The sequence below is a fragment of the Eubalaena glacialis genome, chromosome 11, assembly GCF_028564815.1.
Source record: "Eubalaena glacialis isolate mEubGla1 chromosome 11, mEubGla1.1.hap2.+ XY, whole genome shotgun sequence".
In the NCBI taxonomy this organism is placed as follows: domain Eukaryota; kingdom Metazoa; phylum Chordata; class Mammalia; order Artiodactyla; family Balaenidae; genus Eubalaena; species Eubalaena glacialis.
This window is the reverse complement of record NC_083726.1, coordinates 18,627,932-18,647,406: the sequence shown is the minus strand read 5'-3', so window position 1 is coordinate 18,647,406 and position 19,475 is coordinate 18,627,932. Positions and strand designations below refer to the sequence as shown.

The 19,475-nt window shown below is 43.1% G+C and overlaps 1 protein-coding gene across 3 annotated transcripts in view; it reads right to left on the bottom strand.

The window, feature by feature from the left end:
- NT5DC3 (5'-nucleotidase domain containing 3) overlaps positions 1-19,475 on the bottom strand; it is a 68,224-nt gene that overhangs the window by 8,725 nt on the left and 40,024 nt on the right. For all 3 annotated transcript variants that reach the window (XR_009702660.1, XM_061206575.1, XM_061206576.1), the window contains 8 exons: positions 17,348-17,438; positions 16,264-16,401; positions 14,435-14,495; positions 13,903-14,005; positions 13,657-13,758; positions 11,395-11,476; positions 10,035-10,121; positions 4,420-4,560 (listed from right to left, as the gene is read on the bottom strand). Coding sequence is in view for 2 of the 3 variants with exons in the window: in XM_061206575.1 (XP_061062558.1) it covers positions 4,420-4,560; positions 10,035-10,121; positions 11,395-11,476; positions 13,657-13,758; positions 13,903-14,005; positions 14,435-14,495; positions 16,264-16,401; positions 17,348-17,438 (805 nt within the window). In the remaining variant the exon portion in view is untranslated. The remainder of the gene's footprint in view (positions 1-4,419; positions 4,561-10,034; positions 10,122-11,394; positions 11,477-13,656; positions 13,759-13,902; positions 14,006-14,434; positions 14,496-16,263; positions 16,402-17,347; positions 17,439-19,475) is intronic.

Sequence of the window (19,475 nt, the reverse complement as noted above, 5' to 3'; positions counted from 1 at the left end):
ACAGGGGCCAGATGGGGCTCCCTGCAGTCCATGGTCACAGGGGCAGCCTCAGGACCCGGAGGAAAACACCGAACAAGCAAACCATCCGCTTCTGACATGGCAGCCAGGGCCCTTCTGTTTATCACGTATGCCCAGGTCAACAGCTTGACTAAGTCACCTGCGACAGGCCTCTGCCACTCAGACAAAACCCTGAGCTTGTAATCTGGACTTCTGGCCCAGCACCACTGCCTACACCAGCCAGAAGCAGCCACCACTGAATGACCACTGGCCGTGTGTTACTGGAGCACCGGAAGACTGGGCCAGCACATCTGGAGGTGTTGAGGTAGGTCCTACGAGTGTGGTTTCAATTAGCGCTCACATTTTAGATCAACAAATTACTCACTACAGAACTTAGGCACTACGAAGTATGAGACTAGATCAAAACTCTGTAGGGTGCCACAAGGAATTTATTTATATAGATAGATACATGCAGATATACACATACACACATACACATGCACCCATTCATATACACACTTATACACAGATATACACGCATACACGTACACACAGGTGTACATATACATATTCAGCACCTACTATGTGGCAAGCACTGTGCTATCTACTGAAGATGTAAGAGAGGAAAAGATGGAGCCCTGGCGGGGGGTACACCCAGGTAAGCAGATCAGGACAAAACAATGTGATACCACACAGGATGGGGTATCAGTCTGTGGGCAGGAATTTTCCCTCCCACCTCTGCCCATACACCCTTCTTGGCCCACGAACTGCACTTGTGTCCAGTATGAAGGAGAAGCTTCTCCCGTACTTGCAGGAGGGGAGAATTCTCTGACTAGTGACCAGAAGAAAGATTACCAAAGTGAATCTACTTGCTCCCTCCTTTTGGAAACTAGCTGCCACAGGCCATGTGAATGCTCCTCTCCACTCTCCCCTCAGGTGGGCCCCCCACCTGAGGGCAGGCTCCGCAGACATGAAGAGTCTCCAAGTCCAAGGCACTTTCTCCAGCACAGCTTTTCCAGAATGGGGGGCAGCCAAGGATGACGGATCATCTCCAGCGAAGCCCAAGGTTGCCAAAGGGACATGCTAAGGAGGAACGCCCCAGAGATCTGAGCCGGGAGCATCCCCAGAGGAGGGGGCATATGGGCTCTGGGGGTGGGCACCTTAACCCAGCCTCCCCTCGCACCCTCCCATCCAAGGCCTACCCACACCCCCCTCCCACCTGCCCTTTCTCTATCATTTATCATCTCTCCCACGTGATCAACCTCCTCACTTGGATCCTTCCCATCAGCATTTAAACACGCTCAAGGCTCTCCCATCAAAAGAAAACAATTTCTCCTGAGCCACACCTTTCTCCAGCTCTGATCCCCCTACAAGGCCAAACTTTGTAAAACAGCAATCTCAGGTGTCTGAAATCTACTTGAAAATACTTCAAAGACTGGGTATTAATTAGTTATAATTAACCTTTAAGTGATACCATGTACTCAAGGGTGGGTAGTTAGCACGGGAAAAGACTAACCAGAAGCCCACACCAGAGGCTCATCCTACAGCCACCTCAGCCATCTTTAGCCACACTCATTAGTTAGCATACTCAGCCCTTCACGACTACAATCTACAAAAATGTACTGTACAGGCCGGCCCAGCCCTGTAAGAGCAGGATATCGCCATCTAGCCAGCAGCCTGACAGCCTGTGCCAGGGGAGGCCAAATCCAGCCCACCACCCGCTTTTCTATTGGCCTAATGAGCTTAAGAAAGGATTTTCCTCTTGAAACTGTTGAAAAAAAATCAAAAGAAAAATAATTTCATGATGCGTGAAAATGATACGAAATTCAAATTTCAGCATCCACCAATACAGTTATAGGGATACAGCTACAACCGGTTGTTTACATACTGCCTAAGGCTGCTTTTGTGCTACAAGCACAGTTGAGTAGCTGTGACAGAGACCGTATGACCCGCACAGCCTAACACGGTGACTAGCTGGCTCTTTGCAGAAGCCCGTCCACCCCGGGTTAAACGTGGCTCGGCCGTGGTTACCTGGGAAGCCTCTACACTATACACCACACCATCCACCGGCACTACGACCATAAGCCATACCACTTGAGGGTGCACTTCAAGGCTAGTGAACAAAAATTATTCTTCATGGCTACTTTTTTAAAACCAAAATTTCAACACTGGCATTTAATTCATCAGACTTGGCTCCAAACAACACCGCTGGCTTCCAAACAAAAAAAAAAAATCACACCCAACCTCAGAGGACAAATTTCTCTCCTCAGAAAACAGTCCAGATAATATGCTATGTGCATACTATCGGAAAAAGGGGAGCTATAGAAACATTTGACACAGGATCACTGGAATAATGTATAGTTTTCCAGGTGAACACAGAGGCAGAGGAGAGAGTAGATAGGGAACAGGGAGAAGTGATGCTCCTTTGGATATTTTTTTAATTATCAGCCACCCTCCTCTATGTCCTAGTGAATCCACCCTGACGGAATGCTGTAAAAAGTGTTAGACACCGAGGTGACACAGCACGGAGATGAGGGCCCTGGGGCCAGACAGCCTGGTCTAAGCCCAGCAAGTTAGTTTCTCCTCTCTGCCTCCGGTTCTTCATCTGTAAAATGGGGTGATGTCAGTGCCCGCTTCCAAGAGCTGTTGTTGAATGAAATGCCCGTAAAGCCCTTGGAGTCTGAAGCATAGTAAGTTCTTGCTTCTACATCGCTTGATTCTGCCGTCACTAACTTTGAGATTCTGGAAAAGTTACTTTTCTCTCAGCCTGTTTCCTCACCTGTAAAATGGGGCGGCAGCATAAACGTCAATCCCCTTTTCTTCCTTCCCTAACCCCACGCCTTATACAATTAACTCTATAAATCACAGAAATCTTCCCAGCACTTCCGTTCTCTAAAACACACACTCCTTATTCATCAAACTTTTTATACAGGTCAGAGACAGGAAAACAAGAAATAAATTTGTCCTCAAAGCTAAAATGCAGCGACACCATCTACCTGCCGGCTGCATCTGTGTAGCTGACCAGCTACCTGCATCACAGAGAGACCGCACCTAAGGCAAGGGATCCAGCTACACCCGAGAGCTCTAAACCGCACAGCAAAGAAGCACTTCAGTGCAGTGCTTGAAAGCAGGGACTTGGGCACCACGCAGCCTAGGTTCAAGTTCTTGCTCTGTCATTTTATGACCTTGGACATGTTACCCAACCTCTCAAACACTCAGTTTCCTTATTCTAAACTGGAAAATCGTACACTGGACAGCTGGGACGCGTTATGAGTAATGCTGCAGAGCAAGCATTCAGCACAGTGCCTGGCATCTGAAGAGTAACTATTATTACTGTATGACCTATGCGCAGACTTAAAGCTACATTAACCCAGAATTGATGCCTTTTATTTTTAGACAGTCACCTCACAGACAAACACAGGAAGGAAAACAGAACCAGTCCTCGTCAGAGAGGAGCCAAGGAGCAACGCAGCCAGAGCGCGCTGGAAGCGAGGCCTGGGGGACGTGTGAGGCCCCATATGCCCTGCAAGGGTGCACCCTGGAGTGAGGACCTGCCACTCCCCGCAGCCCTGCCCGAGTCTGTTGCCAGCCGGGCCGGGCAAGGCGGCTCCCAGCCCACTTCCAAAGCAGGCTGGCAGGCCGTGGGCACCAGGCCATGGCCAGAGGCTGCAGCCAAGAGAGCAAGCATCCATGCCCCTTAACCTACGAGAGTCGGCACTCACCCCGAGACAGCTGCGGGCCAGGCCAGCTGAACCAGGCGAGAAAGCAAGGTGCCTCGTGAGACTGGGGAGGGGTCGCAGCTGCAACACAGGGCAGCTTCCACGGGCCAGGAACTCACTGCTGAAACAACTTTCCTCACTAACTGCCCCAAACTGGCTATGTAACTTACAGAAAGAAAAATACACCACTGAACTCCAGTGAGCCAGCAAACGGTAGGTATTATCTTCAAAGTCAGACGGAGGCTGCACACAGGGATCTTGACTCTTGCTTTGAGACTCTTCCCAGTAAGCCGTGGTGCCCAGCCTGAAGTGTTCATTCCATTTTACAGATGGGGAAACAGAGGCCCAGAACGGAGAAGTCCCACCGCAGGCTAAAGGCAGAAGCAGGACTGGACCCAAACACTGGCAGAGGTTCTGGAATCCCACTGATCTCCCAGTGGGGCTTTAGTGGGGAAGTAAGGACACCAGATTTCCCCACAGAACTCTTTCTCCAAATGGCTTTGGGAGCCATTTTAAAAATTCTCTTTAGGGAAAATGTCAAGACTCTTTTAGGGGCAAAATCACCCCAGTGGTTATCCTGCAGGATAATTTATGCCTCATACTTCAGGACCACAATTAAACATAAAAATACCTGAAAATAACTTTGACCAGTGGACTAACCTCAGGTGTAAAGAAAAAGTAGGAGAGAAAAAAAATCCCAAACCTGCATCTGCTCCAATAACCCAGTCAAGGTCTGTAGCCAGGTCATAGTTTGAACGTACTGCTCCGTGTTCATGATTCTGAGCTCAGATCTTAACTCTGGGATAATTGCACCCGTTCGCCAGCCATGCTTCAGGGTCAAGTCCTGAATGCAAAGATCACAAGACATTAATCTCAACAGAATTTAAACCATTTCAAGACCTTTCCCCGAGGCAACATTCATTGAATTACGTTTTAATTGTAATGTTAGTTATTAACCAAGCCGAATTCAATGAATTACACTTAATTAAAACAAATTTAGCCTCAGGCTTTGACCATTTCACCCCAAGAAAGTTTCTGTTCCGGAAATAATTGCGGTGAATCACAGCCCCCACAGAAACACAGCATCTGGAATCATTAACCATGGTCTATAAAACCACATTTAGGTCAGGGGCAGAAAGAGGGTCAACTGAAATGCTACTGAAGGTCTTCATTCAATTCATCCACAGACCGCTGGGGAGCACCCACTGCATGCCAAGCCTCCTGGGTTATGGGGAATCTCAGACTTGGAATGATCACACAATACCAACATATATGACCACGTTTTCATTCCAAATATTGTAATCCCATGATATGACATTAATAAGCCAGAATATCTAAGTTATGTCCTGGAAAATCTAAGATACATAATCACCATAATGAATGGCTGTTAATTTTCTCATTTGAGTTATTAAATATTACAGTTTGCCAGGCCCTGTTCTAGATACTGACAATAAAGTAATGAACAAAACTAACAATTCCCTGCTCTCATGGGAAACAGAGACAAAAAATAAGCAAGTAAATACACAATGGCAGGTGGTGAGAAATACAGTGGACAAAAATCAAGCAGAATAAGAGGGAAAAGGAGTTACCATTTTATATAGAGTGATTAGGAAGACAAGGCTAATACATCTGAAGGTAAGGAGAGTAAAAGTATGCAAATATGTGGGAGAAGAAAAATTCTGCCTGGAAAAAGAGCAAGTGCAAAGGCTCCGGGGCAAGAACATGCTGGGAGCAAGGTGTGTTAAGAAACAGCAAGGCAGGTAGCCTAGAGCAAAGTAGGAGAGAGGGCAGAGGCAGGAGGTGCCTTCATAGAGGGAGGCTGGGGAAGGAGAGATCAAGCAGGGCCTTGAGGGCAATTATAGGAAATCAGGCTTTTACTCTGAGGAAGAAAGGGGCGCTTTTAAGGAGAGAGCTTTTAAGGGTTTTAAGGAGAGAAGTGGTATGTGGTTTACTATTTTGAAAATTCACTCTGCTATTCATCTAAAGCTAGAATCCCTGCTCTGTATGTCCTAAGGATGCCTACCTTCTTCAGTGGCTGAATTTCTTTAAACCTTTCAATAGTTCTCTTTGTCCTATAATATATGAGACCCTACCATACATCACATTCTTTTAAATATTCCCAGTGGTGGCAAACTTTTGAAGGTGGATCTTATTTCTGAAAATAGGTAAAAAAATCACTTGGAACATTCCTAAGACTAAAGTACATGATAATAAATTAATAATAATGAAACTAATTTTCTCCTATGCCTCAAATTGACTCTCAAATAAATCCAAAAGGGGCATCTAAATGTATTTTGAGAAACGGCAGCAATATTAAAGGATCTGCATTCTCAAGAGATTCCTTTGAAGGGTAATGTTCATCGCCCACATAACTTCTGACATGTTAATGAATTGGTCTGATCACTTTAAAACAGTGGTTTTCCAACTTTAGCATGAATCCAACTATATGTTGTCTCCAAGACATTTATTTTTGATCTCAGACACACATAGGTTGAAAGTGAAAAGATTAAAAAAGATATTCCAAGCAAATAGTAACCAAAAGAAAACAGGAGTGGCTATCCTCATATCAGGCAAAATAGACTTTAGATCAAAAACTGTTACAAGATACAAAGAATGACATTATATCATGATAAAAGGGTCAATTCACCAAAAATATATAACAATTCTAAGCACATATCAACCAAACATCAGAGGTCCAAAATATATGAAGGAAACATTAACAGAACTGAAGGGAACAAAAGACAGCTTTACGATAATAGCAGGAAACTCAATAGCTCACTTTCTACAATGGATAAAATAAGCAGACAGAAGATCTAACAGGAAATAGAGGACCTGAACAACACTACAGATCAATTAGACCTAATAGACATATACAGAACACTCCACTGAACAAAAGCAGAATACACATTTTTCTCAAGTGTACATGGAGAATTCTCCAGGAGCAACTGTATTTTAGACCACAAAACAAGTCTTAATTAATTTTAAAAGACTGAAATCATACAAAGTATCTTTTCTGATCACTAGGAATGAAACTAGACATCAACAGCAAAAGGAAAAAGTGAAAAATTCCGAAATATGTGGAAATTAAACAACACACTCTTCAACAACCAATGGGTCAAAGAAGTCACAAGGGAAATTTAAAAATACCTTGAAACAAATTAAAATGCAAACACAACATACTCAAATTTATGGGATGCAACAAATACAATACTAAAAAGGAAAATTAATAGCAATAGCCATTTACATTAAAAAAAGATCTCAAAACAACTTAACTATATACCTTAAAGGAACTAGAAAAAGAACAAACTAAACTGAAAGCTAGCAGGACAAAGGAAATAATAAAGATTAGAGCAGAGATAAATAGAATAGAAAAACAATAGAGAAAAACCAACAAAACCAAGAATTGGTTCTTCAAAAAAAAAGCAAAAAAAAACAAAATTGACAAACCTTTAATAAGAAAAAAAGAAGACTCAAATTACTAAAATCAGAAACGTAAGTGGTGATATTACCAGCAATTCTACGGGGGCGGGGGGGGAGGGAAGGATATAAAAGAGTACTGTGAACTGATCTGGGTGTACTGTGATGCTTTTGCAAATATGTTCCTATAAAAGGGTTTCATCTTCAAGGAATTCATGGAAAAGACTCTGACAAGTACAGGTTTCTGGTAACTGACTGTACTGCTGAACTGAATGAATAAGCATTTTCAGAACTCTAATGAAAAACTGATGAACTCATAAAAGTGCTAACAAAAGATCAAGATGAAAAAAAAAATTAATTACATGGGACTGAGTGAACTGAGGAGGATGATTATAATTTTTGTGACTTTCTGTTTGAATTAAAAAAAAAAAAAATCCCACAAGGACTCAGAGGCAAAGAATATACAAATCAATTTTCACTGCAAAGTAAAGGAGCTGTTACAGTGGAGGATTACTGGACTGAATGTGAATATTATGACATAGCATGAGTGTGTTTCGTGTTTGGTAATTGCAATCATTGTTGATTTTGTTGTGGTCATCCATTTACAATGCTTGGTGTCAGTCTATTTATCTCTTGTAAAAATTAAATACAGTGTGTGTGTGTGTGGAAAAAATAAAAAAATAAAAAGCAGGCCACCAGGCAGGTGAGCAGGAAGGAAGATCAGGGGGCCCCTGGAGGGAATGAGCATCCTGCACCCCTGCTTCCTTGGTGTAAACATGATGCTGGTAGAAGCAGCAGACACAAGGCCAGCATCGTGTGACTCCATTTTCTGAAATGTCCAGAACAGGCAAAGGCATAAAGACAGAGAGCAGACTGCTGGTTTCCAGGGCTGGAGGGGGCAGGGGCTGGGGAGAAACTGCCTAAGAGGCGTGAGGTTTTATTGGGGGATGAAAATGTTCCAGAACCAGATGGAAATGGTGCTCCCACAACATTGTGAATGTACTATATGCCACTGAGTTGTTCACTTAACAGAGCTAATTTTCTGTTGCATGAATTTTGCCTCAATTAAAAACAAAGATGAGGAAGGTTAAAAAAAAAAAAAAAAGAGTACTGTGAACTGAGTACTGTATGCCAACAACTTGGACAACCTAGATGAAATGGACAAATTCCTAGAAACACACAACCTACCAAGACTGAATTATGAAGAAATAGTAAATCTGAATAGACCTCTAACTAGGAAGGAGATTGAATCGAGAATCAAAAACCTTCCAACAGTGAAAAGCCCAGGACCAGATGGCTTCACTAACAAACATGTAAAGAAGAATTAACACCAATCCTTCTCAAACTCTTCCAAAAACTGAAGAAGAGGAAACACTTCCTAACTCATTCTATGGGCCAGCATTATCTTGATATCAAATTTTAGTGTGGAAAGCTGTGTAGAACACAGATGGCTGGGCCCTACCCCAAGAGTTTTTAACTCAGGAGATCTGGGGTGAAGCGGAGAATCTGCAGTTCCAACAAGTTCCCAGGTGATGCCGATGTCATGGGGACCACATTTGACAAACTACTGCATTCTTGACAAACTACTTCTCATAGTGCTAAGACATGTCTGTGTGTGTGTGACCTCATGGGGCCATGTACCTACATGCCTCCGGGGTAGCACACAGTTAGTTATATCCTCAAGGCCCACAGGCCACACAGCAAGAGGTACATGCTGTGATGCCACGTCACCTGGCCGGACATTCTGGGAGCGCCAACATCCTGAAGGGAGCACTTTGTTTCTACTTTACTAAGCACTTCTGTATATATTAGCTTATCTCACTCTTCTTACAAATGAAGACATCCAGGCTTGAGGGGTGTGCCCATGGTCACACAGCTAATCAAGAGCAGAAATGGGATGAAAACCTCAGTTTTCCAATTCTCCCACGATTCCTGCCACTAGACCTCAACCCATTGGACAGACATGATTATGTAGCACGTGTACTGGAGTCACCTGGGAAGGGTGTCACTACACACAGGCACTGGAATCAACCCTCTACCTTCACCACCTCTAGCAAGTTTGACTCCATAGACCTCAGTCGGGCTCAGGCACGTGTGCTCTGAAATGCTTCCCAGATGGCCCTACTGCTCAGCCTTTAAAGCTCAGCGTTTCGATGGTACAAGAGCGACACAGACGTGCACATGTGAGGCCAATCCAGTGTGGGCCAAAATACTCAGAAATATCAACAGTGGAGGAGTTCGACAGCCGGCCACGACATACTCTTGTTACCTCCCTGACACCGAGCTTCATTCAGACTTTGCAAAATGTGCACTGTGCAACCTCACCTGGAATCACTTAACAAACATAAATTCATTCCACACGGAACCAAGTGTGGTAATAGATGTGACTCACTCAATCCTGCGCCAATTATAGATTAAATCATAATTCAAGTCCTGAGACACTCTAGTCATTCCGAGGGGCATGAAAAGCCTCATTTTCACATAATAGCTATTTCCTGGAAATGCCAGTTTTGTACTCTTTCAAAATGACTGGCTGGCAAAAGAAACCCTGACTGATGTTTATGAGATTTTATGAAGCATTTGTATGTTTCTGATGCTTAATAATAAAAGGGAAAGGAAAGAACACGGACATTTATTTCTTACCATTACCTAAATGGAAAGATTTTTTCTGATAAACTGAGTAAATTGCTAATTTCCATCATTTCCCAAAAAAAAATAATGTATTTCATGACTCTGATCCATCCTGTTGCATAAAATGAGACATTAAAAAAAAAAGAAAGAAATGTGGCCTGCTCCTCACTTTTATGAAAGTATGAAAATGGTCTTAAACAAAAGATAAATTCCTCAATAAGTGGGCCTAACACTGTCCCCAACAAAGAAACAGGGAAAAAGGTTCCTCACCGCCAGGTCACTGTATATATGGTCACCAAAATACAACACTTTGGATCCCCTCCATCCAGTAAGCTTCAAAAATTCATATAAATTACCCTGCAATAACAGAAAAATATAGGTGTTATATTGTATGACAAATAAGAGACCTGTATAACCCATGGCCCAAAATATCTACTTTTCTTTTTTAATTTCTATTTATAGTATTTATTTATTTATTTATTTATTTTTTAGGCCACCCCATGCGGCATGCAGGATCTTAGCTCCCCAACCAGGTATCAAACACGTGCCCTCTGCATTGGGAGCACGGCATCTTAACCACTGGACTGCTAGGGAAAGTCCCGATATCTACCTTTTAAAACTTAAAAAAATGTTTTTGCTTTTACAATTTATTTTAAATATCAAAATATAAAGATAAAAAACATTTTTACGTGAAATCTTTTAGACCTTTCTTCTAAGTCAAATGTACTTTTCAGAAGGGCTTCATACTGAATATTTTGGTAATGATCTTTTTTTTTCACGCTTGACGATCGTTCTGTGACCATGTCAATAAATATTCGCCTGCCATGTAGTTTTAGCAGCTGAGACCTACCATGATTCGTTTTACCAATTATCTGAGGCTGGACATTTACCTTGTTATCTATTTTGTAAGTAACTTCATGATAAACATTCTTGTAGCAAAGCTTTAGCTACATCTTAATAATTTTCTTAGGCTCACTTCCTAGACTTGGAGGGCTGTTCAAAGCTAATCTTTCAGGCCTAAAAAATATACTTAGTGCTAAATCCAGCAGTTTGTTACATATCCAACAGGAATGTATCAGTACTTTAAAAAACAAAACAAAACTGTATAGTACTGTTCTGTAATTTTATGTTATAAATATTACACAAATATAAAAACGTTTAAAGATAAGATAAAAAACCTAATTTCAGTAACACAAAACTGGACAGCAATTCAATCATTTACTCAAACACGGGAGAGCTTTATATGATACTGAAATACATCAAAACTGTACATAAAACACAGTTCATCAGGAAATAATTACTAATTTGGGTACGATGCCATGTGATTAAACACTTACTAAAGAGAAATTTCCAAGGTTTACTACTGGCATCTTAAATTTTATATCCTATGGAAAAAATGCTTTAAAAATTTTTTTTCAAAAACTGTTCAATTCTGAGTTAATTTACACACAGCACATTGAAAATATATGGACTTAAGCTTAAATTCTGCCACTAAGTTATAAACAGTCCATTGAAGCAGAGCCCTCAGGACTGTGCCTGGCACATGGCAAGCCTCAGCGAATGTCAGCTGTTATCATTATAACCGATCACAAAGCACAGCAACAAAAAGGACAGATGGGTCACGAGATACCTGTTTATAAATCTGGCCTTTCTGCAACTTGTAGATTTTATCCCAGAGTAAGACGCCTTTCTCATTCACCTTCCGGAAAGGTCTAACAACAGAAACGGGAAACATTATGACGTGTGGTAGCAGTGCAGGCTGTGTGCTGTATGAGAAACTCCACGGTTACCCCCTGAGTACAGAAAGGAGCCAACCGAAACCGAGACCCCACCATCACGTTCCCGGGCCTCGTGCAATACACCCCAAACTTCGGACCCCGGTATCCAAAGAAGGTGAGTGAAAAAAAAGAACTCCAGGGTCAAATATATTTGGAAAACACTATCCACTATCCCCGTTCCTCCTTAAAAGTTACCGATGGCTCTGAAAAGCCCTCCTATAAAGAAACTCTCTTTAGCCCAGATTTTCTAAACGTATTCAACCGGGTAGAAAACTTTTCACACACAAAAAAAAGCTTATAGAAATACTGCTTAGTATATTTATCCAGCTTTGTACTTGAAATGCAGCCACTCTAGATACAAAATACATCAGAGATCAGAGAACTGGGCATATTATTTTATGATGGAAAAATAGGAAAAAAAGAATAAAGGCCTCACTCCTCACCCTGGGGTGTTAGTCCAAAAAACACAAGGTTTGTTTGTCCTTTTTCTTTTTTTTAGGTAACACTTATTTGGATTGCTTTCCTGGTTAGAAAAATATAAACTCACTGCAAAAAAATCTGGAAAAATGCAGAAAAATACAACGAAGAAAAGGAAAATCAAAATGCCAGTACCCAGGTAGAAACACACCATTTCAGTGGATATCTTTCAGTCTTTATGTATCTGTTATCTTTCTCTTTTTTATGAACATAAAATGAGGATCATTTGCAGATACTAATACGTATCTTCTTTTCTCCAAGGCTGTGAGCAATTTCCCATGTGATTATGTAACCTTCATACATCATTTTTTTCAGTCGTAAAACATGTTCACTGCCATTTAAAAAAAAAAAACAAACCTCATTTTTAATGGCTGCATAATATCCCCTCATATGGACGTTTCTTTAGGTTGTTTCTAACCTTCATCATTATAAATAACGCGGGGATGAATAGGGGTAGAGAATTCTTAATCCAGGCACCCAGAGTAAGGAAGAGCGCTGTGCTGGGAAAATCTAATCCAAGACAGGGTCCTGCCACTGAGTATAAACATGACAAAGGAGGGAGGTGAAAGGAGAGATGGGGCCCTTCCCCTGACCACTCCACCCCGCTGGGATCTAATAAGAAAATGCAGGAGAGCGTTTTATCAGGGACCAAACAGCAAGCCAGTGTTTACAGCTGTTTTTGATCAACACTCCTGTTTTTCCTGCATTCTCTTGATTTCTCAGTCTCTGCACATGGTGCTTGGGTGTGCCTCTTCTCCCAGGAGTCACTGTGACACTTGCAAAACTGGAGTTTAGCATCGTAAGAGGAATTTAATCCACTCAACACTAACTACAGGGCACCGAATTATTATGCTTTAAATCACCTAGCAGAGAGGGAAAGGCTTCATGGTTACCCACTGCAGAACAGAGAAATGTGGGTAAAAGTGTTTCAAAAGTAGGTCACTGTTATACAAATACAAATTATATTTATAATCCTAGTGCAGTAACTCTCAACACTACTGACACTTGTGGGGGATGACTCTTGGTGCACCGGTCTGCCCCGCACGTTAAATCACCTTTTAGGACCCCTGACCCTCAGTCACGAAACGCTAAGAGCACACCCCGGTCACCTTCACAACCCAAACTTTCCCATTCCTCTATTGCTCAAGGATACTGCAGCAGAAGGACTTTAAGTTTTGGTCTAGATTTACTCCACTTGATGCAAAACCTGTATTGCAGAGAAGTTCTGCAAAATCTAAGCGCAATTGTCAGTGAACCATTTAGAGCTCTATTTAAAGAGATACCCACCAGGTGGTTTGCTGTTGCTGTTTTGTTATGCTTCACAATGCATCTGCATCGAGAGATCTAATTTACTATGCGATGCTAAGTTTGGAATTTTCATTGTTGTCAATCTTTCTCTTAAAGCCTGACTCATAGGACTGAAGTAGCCCGAACTGAATTGAGAACCATTTCAAGAGGTGTAAGCTGCCTGCTATGTACTCATCCCACCTTCCTTGCAATTACTTGCTAGAAGGGTTAAAAATCAAAAGCTATGATGTTAGATGCTTGTGATTTTCCAACTGGATTTCACCAAGACACATTACGTAAGTATTCGCAGCAGCAAATGAATAAAATCTAGTCCCTAAAAAGACACTTACCTCCGCTTATCATTAAAGAAGTTTGGCTTCTCCGCCTGAACAATGACCACATCAAACAGGTCCCTCCAGTCTTTTCCAACAATATACCTCATCCCTTTGTCCCTAGAACAATATTTCAGCCAGGTTAGTCTAACACTGCAGGGATTAACTATTCTTGCAACTTTTTCTTTCGAATTTCCAACTATCAAAATACATGGAATACAGGAAGTGAGCCAGAAACTAGCCAGGAATCACAGAAGAACTTACACAAAGCTACTGGGGCTATTGGTGATGAGAAACATCTTCTTGCCGTGATCAGCCAGTTTGGCCAACACTGCACGGGTCTGCTCAGGGTAGCAGATGTACTTTTCTAAAGAGCAAGAGAAAAATGCACACAGGGTTTCAGGGTGAAGTCAGTCAATCTGCAAGCACTTCCTAAATGGGGCAGATGGGTCCAGCACTGTTTAGGGCACTTGAGGGGAGAAAAGCCTTCAGGAAGCTTGGTTCGAGGCAGTATATTGGTACCCGGTGCATCAGTAACCAACACCCTGCCTCTTCAGTCTAAGTGGAAAAAACTAAGTGGCTGCAGCTGCCAGCTCCTCTCCTTTCCAGTCAGGATTATGTCAAGTTCTGAGACAAAGGGGAGGGAGACACCTAAGGCGCAAGGATGCAAGGTCCCTGCACTGCACTCAGAAGAGGTCCTACAGCCCCTGCTCAGCACCTGGAGTGAGAGTAAAATGCCTGCGTAATTACACAGCTAAGGGAAAGGCTGATCGTCACAATAACATCCGGTACATACCGATATCTGCTTCAATTGCTCTGTACATGATTCCTTTGGTGTGCACGTCCCGAATTGAATCCTGTCAAAAGATACGTTTTTAATCAGTCAGAGTATAACTGAGACAGTCTGAGTAAGAGGACAAGCGAAATGGCCTTCAGGATAATGTCTGTCTGCAGAAGCCTGGCAACCCAAGCACTAAATGAAATCTAAATTCTGGTGCATTTATTACAGGTGGCCCCTGGGAAGAAACTTAAGTTTCCATGGTGATAGCAGCAGTTTCCAGTGCAATTTTCAAAAAAGCCACTTGGAGGAGGTAATTTGTATGAACAATTCTGAATAAAGTCTCACAGGATAAACAGTCATTTACATGCAGTATCATGATCAAATAATTCCAGGTCATCTGGACAAAGAGAATTATTGCTCTTTTCATCTTTGCACCCTTCCCTGGACCCCAGCAGCAGGTTCTGTTGGGCAGAGAACAATGATGGGATCCTCCTCTCTTCAGTGCTACCAAAGAGGCAAGGAACTGTCAAGGAGCTCGGAACTCGGGCAGAGATGTGGTCCAGCCGGCAGCCATGAGGAAGAGCCCAGCGGCATGGCAGCCTGATGCCTGGCAGGTCTCAGAGCACTGCCCCGCTCTCAGGTAGCTCTAAGCAGGTCTGCTACATAGGCGGGCACTGCTGGAGGCACATGGAAACTTTCTGGAGCCTGTAGCAGGGGACGGGGCTGCAGAAAAACTGGGTCATAAGCCTTAGAAAATTGGTAGGTGCTTATCGTCAGGAATGAGCACCTCTGGACTGTAAACTCAACCTCAGTTATCTTCCAGCACAGGCCTGTTTCCACTGCGCATCGGCAGAAGGCAGTGGTTAAGAGCAAGCCGGAGCCCAACTTCCTGGCCTGAAATCCAGGCTCTGATACTTACTAGCTGGATGTCCTTGGGCAAGTTACTCAACCTCTCTGTGCCTCAATTTCTCTATCTGCAAAAGGAGGGTGATAAGAGCTCAGGGCATTCTTGTGAGGATTTAATTAGTTAATATGCATAAAGCATTCAGAAAAATAGTGCCTGGAACACCATAAACTCTACATGTGTGTTCACTATTAGTGGTAGTAATACTTCATAGTAAAAACTGAACTTTCTAGTAAACATCTTTCCTCATGAATGCTAAGGGTTACATAACTACCAGTGATTCTTAAAGATTCTTAGAGATGAAGTATTTGTGTGAGCAAAACGGAGAACCAAAACTAAATATTTAAATTTAGTTCAAATAACACCAGACTGATATTGAGAAACTGTTCATTCATCCTATATCTTCTTAAAACCCATGATTCAGGGCAGTCAATACTTAAAATTAGTCATGAACACATAATAAAAACACTGTAGTATGTACATGTGGATCTTTTAAAAATACAGATATTTAAATAATATATATATCAATAGATGCTTAGAAATATGTATTAAAAATATATATTAAATAAGCAATATATAAACATATTTTTAAGTACTGATAAAAGTTCAGACAGCTTAAAGAATATATCTATAGACACATGCGAATATGAATGTAAATTAAAATACATAAACACAAAGTCATATAAATGATGTGTATATATATGCACATGGAAATCCAGATAGCAAGTACCCTCTTCTTTTACCAACCAATCTGACTTACTTCCAATTCTCCTAACATAACATCTTTCTTAGGACTTTTCAGGGTTAAACCACAAATAAAAGAGATCCCAAGCAAGGGATGATTTCAAAGACCCAGCCGACAAGGGAGGCCAGGGATTCTGTTACTTCTGCTGAGGAGCTAGAAGAGGTGCAGCATCATGGCACCCCATGTCCACACCACCTTGACGTCCTTGTACAGGTGCACAGGCTCATAGTCGATGTTGTTCTTCAGAAAGTACTCGTTCACACAGGACAGCAGGGTCATCTCGGGCAGGGAGAAGATGTCCATGAACTGCTTCATGGTGTTTCCGTGGGAACTCTGCAGGCAGGGAGGAAGGCTTCAGCAAGGGAGCCAACACCACAGTAGACTTTACATTCACCCAGGGGATTCTGGTCGTCAACATCTGGCTCCCTCCCCACAAGGAAAGGAAAATTCTAATAATGAAAAAGTAAAAACATTCACCTTGTTTCTCGTCATTCACGGCAGAGCTGACGTCTCACTCTAAGTGTAAGTGGGATTTCCAAGGAAATGCCCTGATTTCCCCCCAAAAGTCTAACCACCCTTCCCCTTCCTCTCCTTTGGCTCCATCCATCTTAAAGCTCACACGCTTTCATCACACACAGAGGAAAGCCAGCAAATTGATTCTTGCCCATGGAATGGCATAAAAAGCCACTAACTCTCCTGAATTTGAGCACCCACAGCCCACATGGGAGTTTGGAAAAGACCTTTCTCTGAACACCTGTGATTTATAAGACTAACTTTACCAGCTGATTGGGCATCTTCACTGCATTTTGATAATGCAAATAAGAGACCGCATCTAACAGTACAAGAAGCAAAAATTCGGAGGGCAAAGAGGACCACAAAAGTTAGAAAAGCAGAGATTTCCCTTTGGCACAAAGTGAAGTGCTGCGCTTAATCTCAGGGGAGGCAACAGCTGCTGTACGACAGCCCCCAGTGACTTAATCCAGAAAGTGGGGACACACACGGGGAGATGGTGGCAAGCGAGAGGGTACAAGGAAGGTATACAGAGCCTTCACCAGGTAGGGGGGAAAGGGCTGAGAAAGGAGGAGCATGGAAGAACCCAGGAGAGACTCTAACATACCCATCTCTCTCAAATCGAGGGTCTCTCAAAACACAACCCCAAATGTCCTTGCTGATTCCCTATGAGCAGAGAGTCTAGTATTCAAGATCCTAAAGCTACCAGGCCACGTTTCGAAAAGGAAAAAGGCAGGCTGCTTGAATTAAATAAATAATTTCTCGTTACCTTCCCATAAAAGTCGCTCATCTGTTCCAAAGGCACGTGGGAGCCCTCGTACATTTCAATGACTTCCTCATCAGGGACCACGCTGAGGCCTCTGGGAAAATCACAGGTGGGGCAGTTAGCATCAACTAGAGAGAGCAATAGTTTTCAGATCTCTGGCAACTGCTGGCATTTTTCAACTGAGATGCAAGACGCTGCTGTCACAAAGAGGCAGGAGGTGCCACCGGTAACTGCTATAAATAACAGGCATGATGCTCCTATTACTACTACCATTCTACTGGTAATGAGAGCAGGAAAAATAACAGCTAATACCACATGGCCCCTGCTGAATGCCAGAAATGAATTCCATGTAGTCATTCACTTAATTCTCAGCAATCTTAGGAGGGAGGCACTATTATTCTTCCCATTTTCCAGCAGAAGCCACCAAGGCACAGAAAGGTCACAGACCTTGCCCAAGGTCACCAAAGTAGAAAGTGGTGGGTCAGGACTGGGTCCCAGGCTCTTCAACCACCACGTCACACGGCCTCCCTCAACAAGGTACACGGCCTCCTAATGACCTGCTTTGGGGTGAGTTTTTTGGGTTTTTTTTTTTTTAATGTTTTTAATACATTAGGCAGAGAGAGGCTGGTCTGTCCCCATCATCCTCCTGCCCTCTGATACTCTACCTTAAGAAGGTGAGAGCTGAGGCAGAAAAAGTCATACACTAGGCTCCAGGCTTCACGTGGGATTTAATGGTCTCAGACTTCCTCCCCTGCAATAGCCCCTCTAGAGAACTGTGAAGGGAAATATGTGTTCCCCACCCCCTTCTCTAGAGGAGAAGGCACCTGAGAAACAGACACCAATGGTGAGGAAACCACAGAGTGAATGATGGAAACACCACGCTGTGCTACAATGGGCGTATAAACAATTCAACTCAAATTTTGGTTACTAATACAAACAGGTTGCTTATCACACTTGGCCAATATTAAACTACGTATAAAACATAATTTACATGTGACATGTAACTTTAATGAAAAACAGCTTCTTTCCTCCATTCTCTACCCTTATCTTAATTTTAAAAATAGCCAAGGGGATTCATTGATATTTTGCCTCTGATCTTGATTAACTTGAAACAACTACTGGCCTTTGAAAACAAAAGAGCACTGGACTTCCCTTTATCTTTGCTCCAGAAATCAGATAAGACACTGGAACTAAACCAGATCATTCTAGACAGGGACCTTGGAAGACAGCTCTGGCTACCGCAGCAGCAGTCAGCAGTGAACACCCCTAAGGCTCTGACACCTAGAAAGGGAATATACAAAGTAAAGGGATTCTGCCAGGGGAGTTATTTTTCTGTCCCCACCCTAGGGGCTGCCCGGTTCTTCGGAAGCCACTGCCACCTCTAAGACACGTTCACAGGCCCGTGGCCACACAAGCTGCATCTTTAAGGCCCACATAACCAAATGCCAGCTGAAAACATGCAGACAGAGCAGCACACAGACCTGCCGGAGCCAGGCTCAGGGAGACGGTCGGCCGCACCCGAATGCGGCCTAAACCAGCACTGAAATCAAAATAAAACTTTACATGGCCCTGTATGCATAAGAGAAATAGAAAGGGTAGGAGCACAGACCTGAAAAAGTCTGCCCTGGGTTCAAATCCCAGCTCCCTCACCTGCTGGGGGGATGACCTGGACCAGGAACAAGTAATTTAACCTCTTTGGGTGTCAGTGTCATTTTCTAAATGGGGCCGGGGGCAATAGCAGTACCCACCTCCTGGTGGTACCTACTGAGAAGATTAAATGAGTTGCTATAAACAGAACGGCACCGGTACATGGTAAGTACTATCCAAGTTCTGCTGCTGTGACTACGATGGGAACAATCCCAGCTTTTCACAAGGTTCCCAGTTAAGAACTGAAAACATGGGTATGAAACAGGACTGCGGCGGGGAGCCAGCCCGCCCCTCGGCCCAGCGGTGCTCACGCACAGAGCCCACACACAGCGGGAAAGCCGGCCCGATGCAGTGACCCTGCGGGGATCAGAGAGGGACGAGGCTGAGGCACAAGCATTCTTCCCTGCCGTCTGCTCATTCGTTACCCCTCTGGAGGGGAGAGAGGAGAGAAGTGACATTTTTGCCTGCCTATGCTGTTCCAAGC